This window comes from Pseudophryne corroboree, chromosome 9 (assembly GCF_028390025.1).
Source record: "Pseudophryne corroboree isolate aPseCor3 chromosome 9, aPseCor3.hap2, whole genome shotgun sequence".
NCBI classification, from domain to species: domain Eukaryota; kingdom Metazoa; phylum Chordata; class Amphibia; order Anura; family Myobatrachidae; genus Pseudophryne; species Pseudophryne corroboree.
Window position 1 is genome coordinate 383,599,680 of NC_086452.1, and position 25,777 is coordinate 383,625,456.

The window sequence follows — 25,777 nt, forward strand, 5'->3', positions numbered from 1 at the left end:
AAATACTACTAGGGGCACACTCTACAGGGGGCACAGTACTGGGGGAAATACTACTGGGGGCACAACTCTACAGGGGGCACAGTACTGGGGAAATACTACTAGGGGCACAACTCTACAGGGGGCACAGTACTGGGGGAAATACTACTAGGGGCACAACTCTACAGGGGGCACAGTACTGGGGGAAAATACTACTAGGGGCACAACTCTACAGGGGGCACAGTACTGGGGGAAATACTACTAGGGGCACAACTCTACAGGGGCCACAGTACTGGGGGAAATATTACTGGGGGCACAACTCTACGGGGGCACAACACTACTGTGGGCAATACTACTGTGGGCACAGCTACAGATAGAGTGTACCTAGCCTTAGGCGATAATTGATCCCAATCAGATAAATGCTCTGACCCACAGAGTGATTTTTAGATCTGTGGGAACAATTTCATGCTCAGTGTATACTTTCTTTTGATCGCTACAACAGTATCGAGAGATCGGGAACAATATAGCGACTGCAGCACATGCTATATCATTCTCCCAATCTGGGCATTGCAGGAGCGTTTAAAGCCGGTCACACATATAGGGCTATTGCATTCATAAAGGGCTGATCAGCCAATTATCGGCAGATTTGATAGTGTTAACAGGTCCCCCATCCCTTATAATGTCCATTATTGCACCCCTCAATCAGTGACTATATTGACTATATATCAGTGACTTTATATATCAGTGACTTTAGTGTGACTCCATTATACAAGGTCTGACAATTAAGTTAGTGAGCTCGCTACCGTGCAGTAGCGGATTTACCACTAGGCAACCGAAGCAGCCGCAAGGGCACAAAGGGACCCAGGGGTCCTACTGACAGAGCATGGTGTCAGGAGGGCATTTCTGATTTCCACTGAAAATGTGTGAGAGCTGGTCTGGCCGAATACTCCCGGCAGGCTGTCAGTCACTAGATAGCTGCCAGGTGCCAGTTGCCTGCACCTGTCTGTGTGTAGTGCCTACAGTGTGATTTTAAGGGCAGCACGGACAGTGTAAGGGTTAGCATTACTGCGTCAGAGCACTCATGCCCTGGGTTCAGTTCCCACCATGGCCCTAACTGTGTGGAGTTTGCATATATCCCTGTACTAGCATGGGTTTCTCTGAACTCCGGTTTCCTTCCATAATCCAAAAATATACTGAAAGGTTAACTGGCTCCCAATAAAATTAACCCAAGCGTGAATGTGTGTGCGTGTACATGTGGTAAGGAATGTAGATTGTAAGCTCCACTGGGGAAGGGACTGGTGTGAATGGTCAAATATTCTCTGTAAAGCGCTGCGGAATATGTGTGCGCTATATAAATAACTGGTAATAAATACACTAGTACAATTATCATCAGCCTGCTATAATCGGCAGAGGGAGGGGGCAGATTGGGAAGCACACACTGACTGGGTGGCAGCATAATTAGTAGGGAATTGTCTGCTACAATTGTTGATGGGGGGCCCAAAATTTTTGCTTTGCTTAGGGCCCCATGAGGTCTAAAACCACCTCTGGCAGTCACAATACATACCAGCAACAGATACTGAGAACTACACACTGCAAAGAGAAGTGATACTATAAATCTACTTACATAGAAAATAAAATGTACTGTGCAGTAGTTAGTAACATAGTAACTAAGGTTGAAAAAAGACAATTCTCCTTCGAGTTCAACCTAATTGTGGTCTCCTATGCAGTCTTATTATAGGACTAGTTATTTTTATGTTAGGAGTAGTTATATTAACTATAATGCGTGCCTACGCACCATAACCCTGAATATCTTTATCCAATACTACTCTCTCAGGCAGGGAATTCCAAACACGTATTGTCCTTACTGTGAAAAAACCTTTTCGCCTCAATGTGCAGAAACTCCTCTCCTCTAACCTAAGCGAGTGACCACGTGTCCTCTGTGCTGATCTTATAGAAAACAGGTCCCTCCCAAGCTCTGTGCATTGACCCCTTATATATTTGTAGATGTTGATCATGTCCCCTCTTATTCTCCTCTTTTCCAATGTAAACATGCCTAGCCTGCAAGCCTTTCCTCATATTCCAACGTTTCCATGCCCTTGATTAGTTTGGTCGCCCGCCTCTGAACCTTTTCTAGCTCCAGGATATCCTTTTTGTAATATGGTGCCCAAAATTGCACACAGTATTCAAGATGTGGCCTCACTAGTGATTTATATAATGGGAGTATAATACTCTCGTCCCTTGCATCAATTCCCCGTTTTATGCATGCTAATATCTTATTAGCCTTCTTTGCTGCACTCCTACTTTGGGTACTGCTGCTTAATTTGTTATCTATGTGAACCCCTAAGTCTTTTTCCAGTACAGAATCCCCTAATATTACCCCATTTAGTATGTAGGTGTTATTTTTGGTCTTGCCCCCACAGTGCATTACCTTACACTTGTCTGTGTTGAATCTCGGCCCTCATTCCGACTTGTTCGCTCGCTAGCTGCTTTTAGCAGCATTGCACACGCTAAGCCGCCGCCCTCTGGGAGTGTATCTTAGCTTAGCAGAATTGCGAACAAAAGATTTGCAGAATTGCGAATAGAAATTTCTTAGCAGTTCCTGAGTAGCTCCACACTTACTCAGCCATTGCGATCAGTTCAGTCAGTTTCGTTCCTGGTTTGACGTCACAAACACACCCAGCGTTCGCCCAGACACTCCCCCGTTTCTGCAGACACTCCCGCGTTTTCCCCAGAAATGCCAGCGTTTTTTTGCTCACGCCCAGAAACACCCACTTCCTGTCAGTCACAGTACGATCACCAGAACGATGAAAAATCCTCGTTATGCCGTGAGTAAAATAGCTAACTTTTGTGTAAAATAACTAAGCGCATGCGCAGTGAGCGACTAATCGCAATATAGCGAAAATCAGCAACGAGCGAACAACTCGGAATGACCACCCTCATTCTCCATTTTGCTGCCCATGCTTCCAGTTTAGTTAAGTCGTTCTGAAGAGACTCAGCATCCCCCTCCGTATTTATAACCTTACACAATTTGGTATCGTCTGCAAAAATTGACACCATGCTCTCTAGACCTACTGTTAGGTCATTGATGAAAATGTTGAACAAAAGTGGTCCGAGTACAGACCCTTGTGGCACACCACTTAGTACTTTAGTCCAATTTGAAAATGATCCATTGACCACAACGCGCTGCTCCCTATTATCTGAGCAATTACTGACCCAAGTGCATATTGTGCTCCCTAGCCCTATTTCTTGTAGCTTATAAATAAGACGCATGTGTGGTACAGTGTCGAAAGCTTTGGCAAAGTCTAAAAAGATTATATCGACCTCCTTACCCTGATCAAGGTTCGCACTTACGGTTCCATAAAAGCCAAGTAAGTTGGTCTGACATGATCTGTCCTTCACAAATCCATGTTGGTTCCTTTTAATGACCTTATTTGCTTCAAGGAACTTTTGAATACTGTCCCTTAGAATACCTTCCAATACTTTCCACACTATAGATGTAAGACTAACTGGTCTATAATTACCTGGTTCAGCTTTGCTCCCCTTTTTGAATATCAGCACTACCTCCGCTATACGCCAGTCTTTGGAACCATACCCGATTTAACCGAATCCACGAAGATCAAAAATAGAGGTCTTGCTAGTTCAGCGTGCAGCTCCATAAGAACTCTCTGGTGAATTCCATCAGGACCACGTGACTTATTAATCTTTAACTTTTTTAATCGGTACCAGACTACCTCCTCACATAAATAAGCATTTAGCAGTGGGACATTATCTTTAGAAATGGGGGGATAAGGGTACCGGCGACCTGTGTTGTTACAATGTAGTCACTATATTTATAATTTATGAGCCAAAAAATATATAAGAATATAAACAAGTTTTAATAGTATATGAGTGAAATAAAACATAAAATCTTTAGCACAAATAAAAGCATACAAAATCTCTTTGAAGTCTGATGTGACGAAACGCGTTGGGTTCCCTGCACTGACCCCCTGCCTATTTTTAAGTTAAGTCAGATCTCCTACCTTTTACAGAGATTTTGTATGCTTTTATTTGTGCTAAAGATTTTATGTTTTATTTCACTCTTATATACTATTAAAACTTGTTTATATTCTTATATATTTTTTGGCTCATAAATTATAAATATAGTGACTACATTGTAACAACACTGGTCGCCGGTACCCTTATCCCACCACTTCTATACCTTTTTAGCAGTACTGTACCAGCATTGCATTCTTAGGGGTTAGCAGGCACCTATAACAAGGTTACGTGTGTGTTTTTAACATAATATTTTAGTGATTTTATGTATATATTCTCTACTGAGATCCCATCCCACAAGTGGCGCTGTATTGTATTTTTTTCAGGGACATTATCTTTGTTGACATTTTGTGTTAGACCCAGCATTTGGTCCTCTCTGGTAAATACCGTTGAAAAAAACGTGTTTAGTTTGTTTGCTATGTCATTATTATTTTTGATTAAGACTCCCCTCTTGTCCTTTAAAGGGCCTATACTCTCCTTCTTTAGTCTCTTGCTGTTGATGTACTTATAAAAAAAATTGGGATTCGCTTTGCTGCTAGTTTTTCAGTTTCTACTTTAGCCGCTCTTGTTCCTTTTTTGCATATTTTGTTACAGTCCTTATAGTGTTGAAATGACTCCGCATCTCCCTCAGATTTGTATTTTTTAAATGCTCATCTTTTTTTGTCCATTAATTCCTTTATATTTTTGTTTAACCACATTTGTTTGGGATTTTTATTCCTTTTTTTGCTGCTGGTGGGAATAAATTTACGAGTATTATTAATTAGCAGTGATTTTAATACATCCCATTTCTCTGTAGTATTTTTTTGCATGAAACAGAATTTCCCATTCAATGTCTCTTAACGCTTCCTTCATCATGTCAAAGTTGGCTTTGCTAAAGTTTAGAGTCCTAGTTGGGCCAGTATAGGACTGCTTATGAAAACTGATATTGAATGTGACCATATTGTGGTTGCTGTTACCTATGGGCTCTCCTACTTCAATATTTGATACCAGTTCCCCATTGTTAGTTAATACCAGGTTTAAGATTGCATTGTACCTAGTTGGTTCCTCGATTAATTGAACTAAGTAATTATCATTTAGCGTGTTTAAAAACATATTGCCCCTAGCAGTATCACATGAATTGATTTTCCAGTTTATCTCGGGATAGTTAAAGTCTCCCATCACTACTATGTCTCCTACTCCTGCTGCTCTTTCAATTTGATTCAGTAACAATATCTCGTCAGACACATTAATACCAGGCGGCCTGTAGCATAATCCCAATAATAACTTCTTTATTCCTAAACCACTGCATGCAATTTCTACCCATAACATCTCAATAGCATTTACAGTCCCTTCTTGAATATCATTCCGTATAACAGGTTTTAGAAATGGCTTTACGTAAAGACATACCCCTTCACCTCGTTTATTTAGTCTGTCTCTCCTGTACAGCGTGTAACCTTCTAGATTGACTGTCCAATCGTGAGATTCGTCCTACCACGTTTCAGTAATGCCTATAATATCATATTTCCTGCTTGCTGCGAGGATTTCTAGTTCGCCCTTTTTACCTGTAAGACTTCTAGCATTTACATACATACAATTGAGATATGTATTTCCCCTTATGGTAGGAACATAATTATTCTTATGCAGCAAAGATGACCCGTAATCGTCACTGGTTACTGTTATTCTGAAACCCTTTTAGTTCCCATGTTACTACCCTTGCCGTCTGCTCTATTCCTCCCCCCTACTCCTCCCCCGTTTTGTTCACTAACGCCACCCCTGCTATTCTTACTGAATGACCTGTAATTTGTTTCTAAACCCTCCCCCCAGGCACCTAGTTTAAAATCTCCTCCAACCTTCTAACCATACTTCACCCCAGCACCGCTGCCCCCTCCTCATTCAGGTGCAATCCATCACGACAAAAAAGATGGCGCCTGACTGAGAAGTCCGCCCAGTGTTCTAGGAACACAAACCCTTCTTATCTGCACCAATCCCTAAGCCACACATTTACCTCCCTAATCTCCCTCTGTCTCCCTGGGCTGGCGCGTGGCACAGGTAATAATTCTGAGAATATTACCTTAGTTGTCCTTGCCTTAAGTTTCTTGCCTAATTCCCTATAGTCTTTCTTAAGGACATCCCACCTTCCACTAACTTTGTCGTTGATGCCAACGTGCACCAAGACAGCTGGATGCTTCCCAGCCCCTCCCAGTTCAGCATATACTTACAAGCAGGGCCGAAACTGTGTGTGTGCCAGGTGTGCCTGGCACACAGCGCAGTCGCACTGAGGGCGCAACTGGCCACATCCCCATTCCAAGGAGACTTTAGTCAGCGGCATTGTAATGAGTCAAACTGACTCATTACAAGCCGCCTGAGCGAGGAGAGAAGCAGCAGCTCCGGGGACAGTGGAGTAGGAGGAGGGGGGAGAGGGACCCGGGAGCCGCAGCAGCACACTGTAATTGGTGGCGGTGCCACTGCAGCTGTCCCTCTCCTTCCACATTGGCCGGTCGCCGCTGCTGTGAATGCTGGGATGTGCTTCCCTCATCCCAGCTTTCACAGCAGCGGCGGTCAGCCTATGTGGAAGGAGAGGGACAGCTGCAGCAGCGCTGCCACGGCTCCCGAGTCCCCCTCCATCCTCCTCCTTCTCCCCTGCCCAGGATCTGCCTGACTGCCTGCACCAAGGAGCCTGACTGTCTGCCGTAGAGTGTAAAAAGGGGACTCTGTCTGCCATAATGTGTAAAAAGGGGACGCTGTCTGCCGTAATGTGTAAAAAGGGGGACTCTGTGTGCTGTAATGTGTAAAAAGGGGACAATGTCTGCCATAATGTGTAAAAAGGGAAAAAGGGGACGCTGTCTGCCGTAATGTGTAAAAGGTGAACTCTACATGCCGTAATGTGTAAAAGGGCCTCTACCTGGTGTAGTGGCACTACTGTGCGGTGTAATATGAATAATGGAGACTACTGTGGACAGTAATATGAATTGGTATTATTTTGTGGCCACACCCCTTCCCCATGAAGCCACGCCCCTATATTTTTGAAACACGCACTGCCCCTATTTTATATAAGGGGGGGGGGGGGGCGCCGATGCCGTTTCTTGCACACATCGCTAAAATGTCTAGTTACGGCACTGCTTACAAGGTGTTCTAAGTCACTTTAGCTATATAGGACAAGGGAATGCTACTGTACAGCTGTCTATACACACTCTATAAGGGCCAGTAATCACACCAGTAACCAGGATACAGCACAAGAGCAGAGGTATTACACAGGTCTTCTTACATACAGAATAATAATAGCTACAGAAAGAACATTTTATCCCCAACACTGCTGCAGGGAAAGAGAGCTGTTGTGATGAACACATAACGCGACACGTCCTTTTAGACTTTTACAGCTTTCTCCATTCTGCTGGAGCCGCCAGCAGTATACATTCTGCTTATTACAATGTATCAATTCCTTCTGGCCTACAACCAGTCACTTTAATGTGTAATGAGTCATGGGCCACAAAACGGGAGAGATGAAATGTAATCCGTCTGAGGAAGATTGATGCCCGTGTGAGCAAATTGAAAGAGAAATATACAGCCACAATAGCAATATTTATACTGACTGTGAAGCATTGTGTAATAATGAAAAACTTTTAAAATGTCACCAAGGACCTTTTATAGACTGACCATGGAGCTGTCACTATCACAGACTGCAGGGATAACGAGGACTGGATACAAAAATAAAACTATCACCATTGAAATGATTAAACTTCTTTTTTTTTTTTTTCAATATTCCGGCATCTAAATGACAATTATATCAGAGAAGACTAAAGCATTTAATAAGTAAATTAATGAGTTTATTTATGGGGAAAAAAATCAATTGTGGCTCTACAGTGGTCGTAGAATCACAAATCCAAAAGTTTTCTGTCCAGGAGCAGGAGCGTATCTATTTTACAGTGGGAGCCGTGCACAAGGGCCCCTGAGTCAGATGGAGATCACAGCGCTCACCTTGCTCCTATAGACTATACTTCCCTTCCTGCCAGCTGCAGAAATCACCAGGAAAATGGCACCAGCTCCATTTTCCCAGAGATATGAGCATGCACAATAGAATCTAGCAAAGTGCTAGAGTTTTCCCCATGCACCAGCGCGAGGGAAGGAGCCCGCACAGAGAATGCACACAGTCTCCCTTTGAAAAAAACACCTATGGCTCTGTCACTGTCTGACACTGTACAGTGGGGGAGTCAGGGGCGTTTTAAGAGAGGAGGGGGCCTGTGTGCTGTCTCCGTCTTAGCCCCCTCCTCTCTAGCCGGCAGCACAGTAGACTCTGAGCACTAGAGTCCTGCACAGGCTTCCTAGAACATACTTACCTACTCTCCTGGATCCTACAGGAGACTCACTCATTATTAGAGTCAGCTGGGCTTCTGTAAGAATGGGTGCGTCTCTTCCATCCTGTCCACTTACTAAAAAGTGGGTAGGATGAAAAGAATAATACGGGAATCACAGTCCATGGGGAGGCATCATAAATTCTATGATAATGGTGTCATTTGTACCTACCCACACTTCGTAGATGCTCAACTGTGATGGGTCAGGGCTTAATGATGCAAATGATGGTGACCTACAACAACCAATCACAGACTAAAACATACCTCAAAACCTTAGTGCGGTGACTAACGGGACCCTCGCGTGCACCAGAAATTAGGGGAAATGTCCTCACAACTGGGGCTTATGGAGTGGGGGAGAAATTCTGGTGGAGGTATGCCCAGTGCTCCGTGAGATACAGACCATGCACCCCGTGAATGTATGGCTCTCCCATCCTCCGCTGTTTGAATTTTTGGACTGTGCTGCAGCCACACTTCTGGAGCCGCCACTGTTCAGGATCTATCTGCTTACATGCAGAAGCAAACAATACTTTTTTTTACGGTTTAAACCAAACACAATTCGATATCAAAAATCCGTGCAGGTGACCCTTGCTGGCCAGCTGCACTATTATGCCCTGATATGATCCTCAGATCTGAACACATGCATCCATCTACATTTACCAGCATAGAAAGTGATCCTGTCGCTTAGCAGTTGTGGCTGGACCGGCTTGTACGTGGTCAGTATAAGCAGCCTGAGCCTGTACAGCCATTGTTTGATGCTAGCAGCAAGTGATGGGAGTTAAAGTTCAACAGTAGCTGGCAAGGCTCACATCTAAACTGTATACACAGTGACTACTGCAGTATGTTATATCAAGATATCATTTTAAGTGACATAACTTATCAATTGTCCATATGCTAATTGTACCCAAAAAATAAATCAGTAATGATATGCAAGCCGTCCGCTTCCTGCACCACTTACTGGACTTGAACAACAGTAAAGTAATACTTTAACATACTGTGTAAAGTGTACTGTAATTAAAATGTAATTAATACTATATTTCTCTATCGTCCTAGTGGATGCTGGGGTTCCTGAAAGGACCATGGGGAATAGCGGCTCCGCAGGAGACAGGGCACAAAAAGTAAAGCTTTAGGATCAGGTGGTGTGCACTGGCTCCTCCCCCTATGACCCTCCTCCAAGCCAGTTAGATTTTGTGCCCGGCCGAGAAGGGTGCAATCTAGGTGGCTCTCCTAAAGAGCTGCTTAGGAAAGTTTAGCTTAGGCTTTTTTATTTTGCAGTGAGTCCTGCTGGCAACAGGATCACTGCAACGAGGGACTTAGGGGAGAAGAAGTGAACTCACCTGCGTGCAGGATGGATTGGCTTCTTGGCTACTGGACATCAGCTCCAGAGGGACGATCACAGGTACAGCCTGGATGGTCACCGGAGCCTTGCCGCCGGCCCCCTTGCAGATGCTGAAGTAAGAAGAGGTCCAGAATCGGCGGCAGAAGACTCCTCAGTCTTCTAAAGGTAGCGCACAGCACTGCAGCTGTGCGCCATTTTCCTCTCAGCACACTTCACACGGCAGTCACTGAGGGTGCAGGGCGCTGGGAGGGGGGCGCCCTGGGAGGCAAATGAATACCTATTTTGGCTAAAAATACCTCACATATAGCCTCCGGAGGCTATATGGAGATATTTAACCCCTGCCAGAATCCGTTAAGAGCGGGAGACGAGGCCGCCGAAAAAGGGGCGGGGCCTATCTCCTCAGCACACAGCGCCATTTTCCCTCACAGAAAGGCTGGAGGGAAGGCTCCCAGGCTCTCCCCTGCACTGCACTACAGAAACAGGGTTAAAACAGAGAGGGGGGGCACTAATTTGGCGATATGCTTATATATATATTAAGATGCTATAAGGGAAAACACTTATATAAGGTTGTCCCTATATAATTATAGCGTTTTTGGTGTGTGCTGGCAAACTCTCCCTCTGTCTCTCCAAAGGGCTAGTGGGTCCTGTCCTCTATCAGAGCATTCCCTGTGTGTGTGCTGTGTGTCGGTACGTGTGTGTCGACAGGTAGGAGGACGATGTTGGTGAGGAGGCGGAGCAATTGCCTGTAATGGTGATGTCACTCTCTAGGGAGTCGACACCGGAATGGATGGCTTATTTAGGAAATTACGTGATAATGTCAACACGCTGCAAGGTCGGTTGACGACATGAGACGGCCGACAAACAATTAGTACGGTCCAGACGTCTCAAAAACACCGTCAAGGGTTTTTAAAACGCCCGTTTACTTTAGTCGGTCGACACAGACACAGACAGGGACACTGAATCCAGTGTCGACGGTGAATAAACAAACGTATTCCTTATTAGGGCCACACGTTAAAGGCAATGAAGGAGGTGTTACGTATTTCTGATACTACAAGTACCACAAAAGAGGGTATTATGTGGGATGTGAAAAAACTACCATAGTTTTTCCTGAATCAGATAAATTAAATAAAGTGTGTGATGATGCGTGGGTTCCCCCCGATAGAAAATTATGGGCGGTATACCCTTTCCCGCCAGAAGTTAGGGCGCGTTGGGAAACACCCTTAAGGTGGATAAGGCGCTCACACGCTTATCAAAACAAGTGGCGGTACCGTCTATAGATAGGGCCGTCCTCAAGGACCAGCTGACAAGGCTGGAAAATATAATAAAAAGTATATACACACATACTGGTGTTATACTGCGGCCAGCGATCGCCTCAGCCTGGATGTGCAGAGCTAGGGTGGCTTGGTCGGATTCCCTGACTAAAAATATTGATACCCTTGACAGGGACAGTATTTTATTGACTATAGAGCATTTCTATATATGCGAGATGCACAGAGGGATATTTGCACTCTGGCATCATGAATAAACGCGATGTCCATAACTGCCAGAAGATGTTATGGACACGACAGTGGTCAGGTGATGCAGATTCCAAACGGCACAGTATGGCCGTATAAAGGAAGAGGACTTGTTTGGGGTCGGTCCATCGGACCTGGTGGTCACGGCAACTGCTGGAAAATCCACCGTTTTTTACCCTAAATCACATCTCTGCAGAAAAAGACACCGTCTTTTCAGCCTCAGTCCTCTCGTCCCTATAAGATCATATCTGCCCAGGGATAGAGGAAAGGGAAGAAGACTGCAACAGGCAGCCTATTCCCAGGAACAGAAGCGTTCCACCGCGTCTGACAAGTTCTCAGCATGGCGCTGAGACCGTACAGGACCCCTGGATCCTACAAGTAGTATCCCGGGGGTACAGATGGGAATGTCGAGACGTTTCCCCTTCGCAGGCTCCTGAAGTCTGCTTTACCAAGTCTCCCTCCGACAAGGAGGTAGTATGGGAAAAAATTCACAAGCTGTGTTCCCAGCAGGTGACAATTAAATTACCCCTCCTACTACAGAAAAGGGGTATTATTCCACACTATATTGTGGTACTGAAGCCAGAAGGCTAGGTGAGACTTATTCTAAAAAAAATTTTTTGAACACTTACAAAGGTTCAAATTAAGATGAAGTCACTCAGAGCAGTGATAACGAACCAGGAAGAAGGGGACTATATAGTGTCCCGGGACATCAGGGATGCTTACCTCTATGTCCCAAATTTGCCCTTCTCAGGGTACCTCAGGTTCGTGGTGCAGAACTGTCACTATCAGTTTCAGACGCTGCCGTTTGGATTGTCCACGGCACCCCGGGGTCTTTACCAAGGTAATGGCCGAATTGATGATTCTTCTTCAAAGAAAAGGCGTCTTGATTATCCCTTACTTGGACGATCTCCTGATAGGGGCATAGTCCAGGGAACAGTTGGAGGTCGGAGTAGCACTATCTCGGATACTGCTACAATCAGCACGGGTGGATTCTAAATATTCCAAAATCGCAGCTGATCCCGACGACACGTCTGCTGTGCCTAGGGATGATTCTGGACACAGTCCAGAAAAAGGTGTTTCTCCCGGAAGAGAAAGCCAGGGAGTTATCCGAACAAGTCAGGAACCTCCTAAAAACAGTGCATCATTGCACAAGGGTCCTGGTAAAAATGGTGGCTTCCTACGAAGCAATTCCATTCGGCAGATTTCACGTAAGAACTTTTCAGTGGGATCTGCTGGACAAATGGTCCGGATCGCATCTTCAGATGCATCAGCGGATAACCCAATATCCAAGGACAAGGGTGTCTCTCCTGTGGTGGTTATAGAGTGCTCATCTTCTAGAGGGCCGCAGATTCGGCATTCAGGATTGGATGCTGGTAACCACGGAGCCCAGCCTGAGAGGCTGGGGAGCAGTCACACAAGGGAAAAATTTCCAGGGAGTGTGATCAAGTATGGAGACTTTTCTCCACATAAATATACTGGAGCTAAGGGTAAATTTATAATGCTCTAAGCTTAGCAAGACCTCTGCTTCAAGGTCAGCCGGTATTGATCCAGTGGGAAAAACATCACGGCAGTCGCCCACGTAAACAGACAGGGCGACACAAGAAGCAGGAGGGCAATGGCAGAAACTGCAAGGACTTTTCGCTGGGCGGAAAATCATGTGATAACACTGTCAGCAGTTTTTCATCCCGGGAATGGAAACTGGGAAGCAGACTTCCTCAGCACGACCTCCACCCGGGAGAGTGGAAACTTCATTGAGAAGTTTTTTCCACATGATGGTAAACCGTTGGGAAATACCAAAGGTGGACATGATGGCGTCCCGTCTGAACAAAAAACGGGACAGGTATTGCGCCAGGTCAAGGGACCCTCAGGCAATAGATGTGGACGTTCTGGTAACACCGTGGGTGTACCAGTCGGTGTATGTGTTCCCTCCTCTGCTTCTCATACCTAAGGTGCTGAGAATTATAAGACGTAGAGGAGTAAGAACTATACTCATGGCTCCGGATTGGCCAAGAAGGACTTGGTACCCGGAACTTCAAGAGATGCTTACAGAGGTCTTATGGCCTCTGCCGCTAAGAAGGGACTTGCTTCAGCAAGTACCATGTCTGTTCCAAGACTTACCGCAGCTGCGTTTGTCGGCATGGCGATGGAAAGCCGGATCCTAAGGGAAAAAAGGCATTCCGGAAGAGGTCATTCCTACCCTGGTCAAAGCCAGAAAGGAGGTGACCGCACAACATTATCACCACGTGTGGCGAAAATTTGTTGCGTGGTGTGAGGCCAGGAAGGCCCCACAAAGAAATTTCAACTCGGTCGTTTCCTGCATTTCCTGCAAACAGGAGTGTCTATGGGCCTCAAATTGGGGTCCATTAAGGTTCAAATTTCGGCCCTGTCAATTTTCTTCCAGAAAGAATTGGCTTCAGTTCCTGAAGTCCAGAACTTTGTCAAGGGAGTATTGCATATACAAACCCCTTTTTTGTGCCTCCAGTGGCACTGTGGGATCTCAACGTAGTTCTGGGATTTCTCAAATCACATTGGTTTAAAACCAGTCAAATATGTGGATTTGCAGCATCTCACATAAAAAGTGACCATGCTCTTGGCCCTGGCCTGGACCAGGCGAGTGTCAAATTGGTGGTTTTTTCTCAAAAAAGCCCATATCTGTTTGTCCATTCGGACAGGGCAGAGCTGCGGACTCGTCCCCAGTTCTCTCCCTAAGGTGGTGTCAGTGTTTCACCTGAACCAGCTTATTGTGGTGCCTTGCACCTACTAGGGACTTGGAGGACTCCAAGTTGCTAGAAGTTGTCAGGGCCCTGAAAATATATTCCAGGACAGCTGGAGTCAGAAAATCTGACTCGCTGTTTATACTGTATGCACCCAACAAGTTGGGTGCGCCTGCTTCTAAGCAGTCGATTGCTCGTTGGATTTGTAACACAATTCAACTTGCACATTCTGAGGCAGGCCTGCCACAGTCTAAATCGATTAAGGCCCATTCCACAAGGAAGGTGGGCTCATCTTGGGCGGCTGCCCGAGAGGTCTCGGCATTACAACTCTGCCGAGCAGCTACGTGGTCAGGGGAGAACACGTTTGTAAAATTCTACAAATTTGATATCCTGGCAAAAGAGGACCTGGAGTTCTCTCATTCGGTGCTGCAGAGTCATCCGCACTCTCCCGCCCGTTTGGGAGCTTTGGTATAATCCCCATGGTCCTTTCAGGAACCCCAGCATCCACTAGGACGATAGAGAAAATAAGAATTTACTTACCGATAATTCTATTTCTCGGAGTCCGTAGTGGATGCTGGGCGCCCATCCCAAGTGCGGATTATCTGCAATACTTGTACATAGTTACAAAAATCGGGTTATTATTGTTGTGAGCCATCTTTTCAGAGGCTCCGCTGTTATCATACTGTTAACTGGGTTTAGATCACAAGTTGTACGGTGTGATTGGTGTGGCTGGTATGAGTCTTACCCGGGATTCAAAATTCCTCCCTTATTGTGTACGCTCGTCCGGGCACAGTACCTAACTGGCTTGGAGGAGGGTCATAGGGGGAGGAGCCAGTGCACACCACCTGATCCTAAAGCTTTACTTTTTGTGCCCTGTCTCCTGCGGAGCCGCTATTCCCCATGGTCCTTTCAGGAACCCCAGCATCCACTACGGACTCCGAGAAATAGAATTATCGGTAAGTAAATTCTTATTTTTTTTTTAATAGCCTATAGGTATCACTGTTGCTACCCATCACTGTCCACACTCCGCTTCTCTGACTGCCGTCTCACCCTACCCCCAGTCAGCTCCTCTCATATCCGCCTCCAAGACTTCTCCCAATCTACCCCCCTCCTCTGGAACTTAAAGACATACACACTATGAGCAACGTCATCTAGTGTTTCCCCTCCGGGGCCGGGCGGTAGGCAGCCGCCCATACACACTTATTAATATGACCGCTCAGTCGCCCAGTGACGTCACGCAGCCACTGGCAGTGCATGCAGCTTCTGGATGACAGTCCAGATTGAGCTACATGCACTGCTGACAGCGAAGATCGTTGCTGACCTGCAGGGCCGCGCATCAATCGTCGCTGGCGGCATACACACTTGCCGAGAAAATGAGCGACACTGCTCAGGAAGGGGGAAAATGAGCAACGTCGCTCACTTTCTCGGCAAGTGTGTATGCACCATTACACTATATGAGACTTTCTGCTGTCTCCCCATTTTCACACATTCACTCAAACATACCTCCCAACTTCTAGCAAATTGATTTCGGGACCCTGCCACGTGTCCGAAAGGGGGTGTGGTCTCATCAGGGGGCGTGGCTTCACAGGAAATGTCACCACCGCGAGACATCTCCCAATTTTCGCTATTGTGGGGGCATGCCCAGCGCTCTGCGAACTGCTGGCCATTCTCTAGTCCCTCTCTACACGACTGAGAGGTGGACCTCCCAACACACACCCTTCCGCCGCACCGTGGGACACTGCAAACCAAAATCAGGACAGTTGGGAGCTATGCTTACAACATATATTTTCGCCAAATTCTACCACCCCTCCTATAGCTTCACTCTTCTCTCTCCCTCCCCTGACCTTCTCTCATGCGGAGGCTCTACCTTCCTCATGTTCATCCCTGTATTATCCTTGCTTTCAGTGTTCCTTGTCTTTTAGTCCCCTTCAATGACTGACTCTGTGTGTTTGCTCTTCATTGGAAACAATCTGACTGACTGCTAAGCTGCCTTCCTCTCCCCGTGACTCACCGGCTTATGTTTGCCTGTATATGGTGAGTCTCCTAACTGTGAACCCTATCCACGCTGTACCTTGCTTGTCATTTGCTTTGTGTTGTTCCAGTGTTATGTCAAACTACACTTACTGTACATCTTTTATGTCTGTTTTCACTGTTACCTGTATACTGCCTGTACAGAGTTCTGGAACTTGTTTGGTATCTTAAGAATAAATAATAATAATACATCTATTAATGACTAAGGTTACAGTAATGATTCACTTTTTTTAAATGCCTTTTTTGTGTGAAAACTACTTTCACTCTGCTGTTGGTCTTTGGCAGAGAGAAGTGATGGTACTGAATGCTGCAGCTTCTAATTATAAATGTGTGATGTTTTTCTAATCCTGTCTCACTGCATACAATTTTACCTGCTCTTACCATTCATCGCCCCCATTCATTTCTATGGGCATATTAAAGCCACTGAAGCCGGCCAAAGCATTATACTGTAAACAATGTTGGGGGTCATTCCGAGTTGTTCGCTCATTATTATTTTTTTTGCAACGGAGCGATTAGTCGCTAATGCGCATGCGCAATGTCTGCAGTGCGACTGCGCCAAGTAAATTTGCTATGCAGTTAGGTATTTTACTCACGGCATTACAAGGTTTTTTCTTCGTTCTGGTGTTCGTAATGTGATTGACAGGAAGTGGGTGTTTATGGGCGGAAACTGGCCGTTTTATGGGAGTGTGTGAAAAAACGCTACCGTTTCTGGGAAAAACGCGGGAGTGGCTGGAGAAACGGAGGAGTGTCTGGACGAACGATGGGTGTGTTTGTGACGTCAAACCAGGAACGACAAGCACTGAACTGATCGCACTGGCAGAGTAAGTCTCGAGCTACTCAGAAACTGCACAGAGAAGTCTTTTCGCAATATTGCAAATCTTTCGTTCGCAATTTTGATAAGCTGAGATTCACTCCCAGTAGGCGGCGGCTTAGCGTGTGTAAAGCTGCTAAAAGCAGCTTGCGAGCTAACAACTCGGAATGAGGGCCCCTGTTTTTGTTTGGTTTTATAAAAGAAATGCAACAAAGATAAATAACTGAAATGGCTTTATAAACAAAGGCCAGTAACCTGTGATAAAATCCCTTAGACAATATATTAATGAAGATAATTAAAGCAAAACGATGCGCATTATCGAAACCATGGAAGTTTTTGAACTGAAGTTTTCAGTAACATTTAACTTTACAGATAAAGAAGCATTTTGCGAATACATTCTAGCCGATAGTAACCAATCAGATTCTACGTATTATTTCTACATGGCATCCTAGAAAATGACAGACAGAATGTGAGTGGTTGATTTAGCAACGTCACCACTTTTCATTTTTAGAAGCTTTAGTAAAGCTGCCCTTATGTGTCTGTAGACACTGCATAGCACTATGGTAATGATTTACAGAACAGAGATATAGATCACCATCTTCTCTAATTTAGAATATTTGTGTTTACAATAAGACCACTTTCAATAAAATGCCAGCCAAAGAAGCAATATTAATTACTAAAGAGTATTCAAATAGACAAGTCTGATTGCCGGTGATTACATAAGGCTGGGGGTTAGAATAAACAGTCATTTTAACTGGAGAAAATGGCGCTATGATTGAAACTACACAGGTCAGATCCCAGGTGTATTAAAGCCTCTGCAGCCTGCAATCACAAATAATTATATAATAAGTAGTAAATGTAGTCTAGATATTGAGGCCTCTTATGAATCAGAAATTTCATTGACTGTCTACTACTGCCACCTAGTGGTAAATTGATTCATCACAAAACCATCTCATCAAATAACCATTGTACATCGGGAAATAAATCCCCTAATCTCTGCTAGAGCCACAACACACAGCTTTGAATTATTTTTAATTGTGTTCAGCTCTCAGCCTGTATTAACCAATTTCACTACAATCCTCTCAGACAAAGAAGCCAAAATAGGGCACCCAGTGAAACCTGAAATCATTGGTTAGCTTTAGCAATGGTGTAAAACTTTATTATTAATGTGTGCTAGATGAGATGAAGTCATTACTGTGTAAATTATATAATTACAAATGAAATCATATCGGTTATATTAGTATTTTTAGTTTTTATTATACAGCACCAATCATATTACACAGTACAGTGTGCAGAATATTTGTCAGTTCTTGCCCCATTGGAGATTACAGTCTAAATCCAAGATTCATCAAATCTTGGAAATAGATCAAATGAAGAGAGAGAGAGAGAGAGAGAGAGAGAGAGAGAGAGAGAGAGAGAGAGAGAGAATCAGCTTCTGTCATTTTTCAAGCACATTCTGTAAAATGACAGGAGCTGATTGGTTGGTATTTTAACCACTCTCCACTTTATCTCTCTCCAAACGTTGCTAAATCTCCCCCTAAATTCCCTAACACCCACATAGTGACACCGAGTAAGTGCGGCCATATGCCCCATTTACGATAGCCCTCGACTCAAATGATTTTGTTTGCAGCCCCATAGGTGAGCGAGATGAGGTGCCATTGCTATAATTTCCGCTACAGTCTAACAACATTTCAACTTCTTTTCTCCTAATTGAATTGGGATTCAGTATGTTATACCAGCGCATGGGATCCCGGAGCTTGAAATACCAACGCCGGGATCCCAAATTTAAAAACACCAACAGGGGTGAATAAGGGTGTTCTACCCTCTCCCCACCCCTCTAACCCTAACCTCCCCACTTAGTGCCTTACTCTAACCACCCCCCGAAGGTGCCTAAACCTAACCCCCATTCCCCGCTGCCTAAAACTAACCCTCCCTCCCCTGCAGCCTGACTCTAACCTCCCCCGGGGAGGTGCCTAACCCTAACCAACCCTCCCCGCAGACTAACCCTAACCTTCCCCCCCCTCCGCCTTATGCCTAAACCTAACCACCCCCCCCCCCCCTGACCCAGTCCTAAACCTAACCTAGCAGCTATACTTACGGTAGGGATGCTGGTTGTCGGGATTCTGGCATCGGTATCGTGGACCATTTGGAGTTCTGATGTCGAAATTCTAAAGGGTGTCGGGATACCGGCATCGGGATTCCGACAGCCGGCATCTTGACTACATCCCTTGAATTGATGCCTTGGAGTGTGGGATGAAACTGGACTACCCAGGCATTCCCCTACAAGCAGTGGGAGAACATACTAACTACACATAGATCAGGCCCAGCTCAGGAATCAGAATCATGAACCTAGTGCTGTGCTGCCATTATATATGTAACTGATGCAACTTCTTAGGTATTAATGTTGCAGTAAAACAGAGAAAACGCCTCACACTGCTTTTTAGGATCTAATTAAGCCAAATTATCTAGTGACTGAAGAGTCGGAAAAAGATGAATACTATAAAGCTATTTCTGAAGAATATTTGAAAAAGAAAAAAAGTTTATTGCAACACTGTGTCATCGTCTTAGTTCTCACAAGTCTTAAACAATGTAACACAAATGTTACAGTATATTTATTTATGTATATATAAAATGGTGAACACATTATGTTGCATATTGTAAAGCTCAGGAAACCAGTGGTATCAGAGTAAACATTACAACGAAACACTTACTCCTCCTGGTGAGTTGCATCCGTCTGACCCTGGTGCTGATTCGTATGATCCGGGAGTTGATATCTGGACCAGAAAGCATTATTATTAGTTTCAAATGCTATTTTTTTCCCCACAGAAAGTATTTTACAGAGAACATAATTTACTGCAAGGGTGACTATTTAAAATGGACCCATTGCAAACTGTACCCAGGAGGCAGCTATTTTGAACCAATGTTTAGTCCAGTGGTTCCAAAACTCTGTCCTCAAGGACCCCCAACAGTTCACGTTTTCCAGGCCTCACAGAATCACAAATAATTAGCTACACCTAGGAATCTTTTACAATTTGTCACTGAGTAATGGATGCACCTGTGCACCTGCTAGGTGACCTGAAAAACATGAACTGTTGGGGGTCCCTGTGGACCGTGTTTGGGAACCACTGGTTTAGTCCATCAATTCTCTAAAAAGTAGTGATATCAACGGAGGAATCATTATACATTTGTGAAGGAGCAGTTGGAACGGACTAATGTTCTGTAGGTCTAGAGAGATTAGTAAATCACCAACATACTTTTATGGTATCATTATTATATACTGTATACATGCATCATATTTAATTATATAACAGCCATATCATTACCAATTTGGACACAAAAGTGGATTTTCATTTTGTAATGGCCACTGGCTTGGGCACTAAGCCAGACAACCAGAGCTCAATACTTTGCCAGGTAGGCCTGAACTTCTTGCTTGTATAATGACCCCACAAACTATGGTGATGGAAGTCAATGCCGGACATATTTTTCAGAAATACCTAATGGGACCTTCTGTAAAGGCCTTGGATTTTGATTGTGTAGGACATTCATTTTGCAGCTCACATACAGTGCAACGGCTGGTCAGTTTAGTAGACAGATGAAACTACCAAACAAATCGCTCTGCATGTGGCCAGGTTTATAGGGAAAATATGAGGTTCGAGATCAGAGGTGGCCAACCAGTCAGAGGCAAAGAGCCAGAAAAGATCTGTAGTCAAGGGCAAGAGACAGTATCATGTGTGCGAAGGCGCGCGCGCAAAAATGGGGGCGTGGCCTAGTTTTCCCAAAGCCACACCCCATTTTGTGCGCACACCTTTCGTTATGACATTTGTAGGAGTATGACCTTGTGTCATAACTCCATTTTTAGTCATGTTGTACAGTGCCAAATACATATAAAAGTGTCAAAAAATGGGTGCCTCCACACTGCCAGAAACATATGTCCCCACAGTGCCACATACACATATGTCCCCACAGTGCCAGATACATATATGCCTCACAGTGCCAGATATACATGACCACCCAGTGCCAGATATACATTTCCCCCCAGTGCCAGATATGCCCCCAGTGCCAGATATATATGTCCCCAAAGTGCCAGCTATGCCCCCAATGCCAGATATATGTCCCCACACAGTGCCAGCTCTGCCCCCAGTGCCAGATATACATGTCCCCACACAGTGCCAGCTCTGCCCCCAGTGCCAGATATACATGTCCCCACACAGTGCCAGCTCTGCCCCCAGTGCCAGATATACATGTCCCCACACAGTGCCAGCTCTGCCCCCAGTGCCAGATATACATGTCCCCACACAGTGCCAGCTCTGCCCCCAGTGCCAGATATACATGTCCCCACACAGTGCCAGCTCTGCCCCCAGTGCCAGATATACATGTCCCCACACAGTGCCAGCTCTGCCCCAAGTGCCAGATATACATGTCCCCACATAGTGCCAGCTCTGCCCCCTGTGCCAGATATACATGTCCCCACACAGCACCAGCTCTGCCCCCAGTGCCAGATATATATGTCCCCACACAGTGCCAGCTCTGCCCCCAGTGCCAGATATACATTTCCCCCCAGTGCCAGCTATGCCCCCGTGCCAGATATGCCCCCAGTGCCAGATATATATGCCCCCACAGTGACAGCTATGCTCCTAGTGCCAGATATATATGTCGCCACAGTGCCAGCTATGCCCCCAATGCCAGTGACCCCACAGTGCCAGATATACGTCTCCCAAGTGCCAAATATGACCCCAGTGCCAGGTATACATGTCCCCCAAGAGCCAGATATATATGTCCCCACAGTGCCAGATATACGTCTCCCCAGTGCGAGATATGCCCCCCAGTGCCAGATATACATGTTCCCCAAGAGCCAGATATATATGTCCTCACAGTGCCAGATATATATGTCCCCACAGTGCCAGCTATGCCCCCAAAGCCAGTGACCCCACAGTGCCAGATATACGACTCCCCAGTGCCAAATATGACCCCAGTGCCAGGAATACATGTCCCTACAGTGCCAGCAATGCCCCCAGTGCGCTCTCCTCCCCTCACAGAGTGACAGCAGCAGCGCAGTGAGCATGGGGGATGGGGGGGCCAGGGCAGCGGTGGCCAGGACCCGGCTGAGCCGCATGTGGCGGATGAAAGAAACGCATGCCGCTAGAGAGCCGCGGGTTGGCCACCCCTGTTCTAGATGGCACAAATTATTAGGTTGTGACTTTTAGTTTAGTCTATGGGAAACTCAGGAAGTTTGAACCCCAAAAAATGGACACAGGTACGCCACCGATTGTCCGGCACCTGATGGTCCAGGGACATCTTTTAATCCAGATAGATCAGGCTGCCAGGGGGTGTTAGGCTGCGGGAGGGCTGAGTTAGGCTGTGGGAGCGGTAGAGTTACTCTTAAGGGTAGAGTTAGGCTGCAGGGAGGACTCAGGCTGAGGGAGGTTTAGATTTAGGCAATAGGGGAACGGGAGGGTTAGCCGTCGGGAAGCTGCTGTCACTGTGCCACCGATAGTACAGCATATTGGATGCCTTGGGTGGCAGATTATTGGTACTAAAATCATGAATTGGTAGGTATACAGCACTGCTCAAAGGATACTAGAGGGGGAAAAGATGAAAATGGAGGTAGATAGGGAAAGGGAGGAATGGCGCTGCTGTTTGTGGCGGTGTCCCTCCTCCAAATAATGAATATGATAGGTATACAGTACTGCGCAAAGGCTACTAGAGGGGGGTGGTCTTCAGTATGCCGAATGTCGGGATCCCGGCGCACAGTATACCGGCGCCAGAATCCCGACACCCGGCATACCGACAGGTATTCTCCCTCGTGGGGGTCCACGACCCCCCTGGAGGGAGAATCGCACACCACCGTGCCCGCAGCGTGGCGAGCGCAGCGAGCCCACAAGGGGCTCATTTGCGCTCGCCACGTTGTCGGTATGCCGGCGGTTGGGCTCCCGGCGCCGGTATTCTGGTCGCCGAGAGCCCGGCCGCCGGCATACCATACTACACCCCTAGAGGGGGATAGGGAGAAATGGATGGAAAAGTGATGAATGAGGCAAAGGGTTGCTATGGCTGTCTGTTGTAGTGTATGGATTTCTGGGTTATGGTGATGTTCACCCGTCCGCTGTGTTTCCCATGCGTTTCAACAGCAGTCTGCCTTTGTCAGACTTGTTAACAATTATTTTTTTATATATTTTTAACATATTCTTGCAATTCACTTTTCAAAAAAAATATATATATTTTTTTAAATACACACACCTGAAAGTGAATACATTTAGGACATTTTCAAGACCCCTCTCTTTGACTCTTTCATCACATTTCCATCCATTTCTCCCTATCCCCCTCTAGTAGCCTTTGCGCAGTACTGTATACCTGTCATATTCATTATCTGGAGGAGAGACACCTCCACAAACAGCAGCGCCATTCCTCCCTTTCCCTATCTATTTCCATTTTCATCCTTCTTTCCCTATCTCTTCTTCTTCTCTCATTTCTGATTCCCCTACCTGTGTAGAGTGCAGTGTTATTCAATTTTATAATATCATTAATTGGTTATCCCCAATATTGTAGATCAGTGCTTCTTAAATTCTGTCCTAAAAGCACACTAGGAGACCAGGTTTTGAGTTTATTCTTGGTTGAGCACAGGCGACTTAATTAGTATATCAGTTATTTTGATTTAAGTCTGTTGTTTCAGTTTTATGATCCTTACCGGTGAGTCCGGGCAATGATCTTCTTCCCGGGAGAAGGAATTATTAAACGCTCGGAACGTTTCACTGTTTTGTTTGTGTTTTTCAATCGTTGCTTGAATAACCTGATGAGATTGTAAATCATGAAGATACTACAGCAAATTGCAGTTTAATGTACGCTCATATAAGGATCCATGTATTTTGTATAATATACATATACTATAACTAAAATGTACAGATGTGTCTTTATACATTGTGGCTTCAGTCGTGCCAAAAAGCCCCTCTCGGTAAGTCAGGTCCCAGGGTAACTCAGCTGCGCCAAGCGTCCTTCTTGATCAAAATGTGCGCATAAAAAAATACAACTGGAAGCAACAAAACTACATTGCTAGATTAAATCAATTTGATGTGTGACATTTGTACATTTGTGAGCGGCCACACGTTTTTTCATGTTCCGTTGTGTTTCATCTGCGACTTTGTATGCCATATGGCGTATAGACACTAGCTGTATTCGGACACCTCTGTAATGCTGTACGTTTTTCAAACATAATTTCTATTTTTATGATCAACATAGAAATAAATAAAAAAAAACTTAATTTGTAAATATTCAAAATATTTCAATATAAAGAATGAAATCAATGTTGCAGTGTTATACACTGAGCTGAGAGATAGTACAGCTTTGATGAATAGGTTATGAACATTGAAAATTGTAATGAAGATTTGTAACTCGGATAGTTTGTTAGCACATAAATGGGTTAGTTTACACATGATCATGTAGACATATGTTTGCCACAAGCCTAACCCTGGAAACTGACTGGACAGCAATGAACGGAATTGTTGCATGGTGTTGTTTGCAGTGAATTCCTCAAAAAATAACGTCCATAAATATCGTATCACCATAATTCTATGTACACATGTACAGAACCTTTAGCATTCATTTTTATGATCCTTTATGTTTCTCAACTTGTCATTTGTACGTCATCAAGATTTGTGAATTCTGGAACTGTAAAGGTTTCGGTCACTTACTCCACTTTTATTTTTTAAACACAGACAGAACATCAAAAGGACTGGTTGTGTTCTCCAGACAGCAGAACGGACATTGCAGCAATAATTTGCGAAGATATTCAGTTGTTTAGATTTGAAATAAATCTGCCATAAAGACATAGCTAGAAAGGGAGAACCCATCCATGCTCCAGAGATGCCCATTTCTGCTACCCAGATCCTGCTGGCTTTACAATAACAATTTATGGTCTCTATGGTTTTCCAGCCCTCAGTGACTGGAAGACCCAGCAATTCGAGGGATGGCGAGCAATCTTATGTGAGAGGGAGAGTCACAGGGAGTGGGAGGCTTCCTTATAACGTGAAGTTTTCAGAAGTCATACAGCTAAGTGAAGTATATTATAATCATTCATTGCCAGCAAATATTTTATTAACTATCACTGTGTTTGCTGTGTGTAAATCACGAACTCTGGGCCTCATTCAGAGATAGGCGCAGTTCATACAAAAACTGCATCTTTGAATGCAGCTGCAGCTGCTGTATGAAATATGCAAAAGCAGCAGGAGGGGTCTTGAGTAAATAGATACCTCCCGAATGCTTGTGTGATCTGCTGCTGCGTCTGAGGATATAGCATCAGATTACTTGTGTGAACCTCAGGTTACACAGGGAGGGCCGCTGGGGCCAGGAAATCTGTGTCTGAAGACGCAGACCTAGGCCTCGCCATTCCCAATAAACAGGAGAGAAGTGCCACAAGTTTCGGGAATGCTGCTCAGACCCACCCACTTCCCGCCCCCAAACTCCGGCAGCCTGTCAATCAGACTGCAACTAAGGGAGCACTGTGTGACCCATTCTACGTATGCACAGGTGCAGCCCCATCGGAGATGTGCGTAAACCATCTGGTTTACTTACATCTCTAAATCAGGCCCAGGGGCCTGATTCAGAGTCAGTAGTGTGTGATAATTATTATAGTCATATGTAGAAGTGAAATAAATGCAGCAGGACTATAAGACAAGATGAAATATTCCAAAACTCAGGATTCAGGAGCAGACTGGTTCTAAGAATAAAATATTGTAGCTTTCTCCATTATTTGATACATACACCATCCTTTGCTACAGGCTATTGCAGAAAGAAAATGTATTTAAAAACACATGACATACAGTATATAGTGAACAGTGACTAGCTTTATTAGCTATTGATGTGTTCTCATCCATTGTAAATAGGCACAATTAATGTCCTTATTAAAACTGAAGTGCTGCCAGATGCCATTGTGTAATGTAACAATATTTATTCTAAAATCTAAATCAGAATCAAACTATTCACCTGGATCCAGTCTTTTTTCTCCTCCTCTGTCCTACAAAGAAAAGTAAACCTCTGTTATTTAA

At 45.0% G+C, this 25,777-nt stretch overlaps 1 protein-coding gene across 2 annotated transcripts in view; it reads right to left on the reverse strand.

The window, feature by feature from the left end:
* The window catches only part of FGD3 (FYVE, RhoGEF and PH domain containing 3), a 421,797-nt gene that overhangs the window by 56,521 nt on the left and 339,499 nt on the right, over window positions 1–25,777 (reverse strand). For both annotated transcript variants that reach the window (XM_063940801.1, XM_063940800.1), the window contains exons 13-15: window positions 25,716–25,746; window positions 23,425–23,526; window positions 19,454–19,516 (exon numbers count right to left, since the gene is read on the reverse strand). In XM_063940801.1, the coding sequence (XP_063796871.1) occupies window positions 19,454–19,516; window positions 23,425–23,526; window positions 25,716–25,746 (196 nt within the window). The remainder of the gene's footprint in view (window positions 1–19,453; window positions 19,517–23,424; window positions 23,527–25,715; window positions 25,747–25,777) is intronic.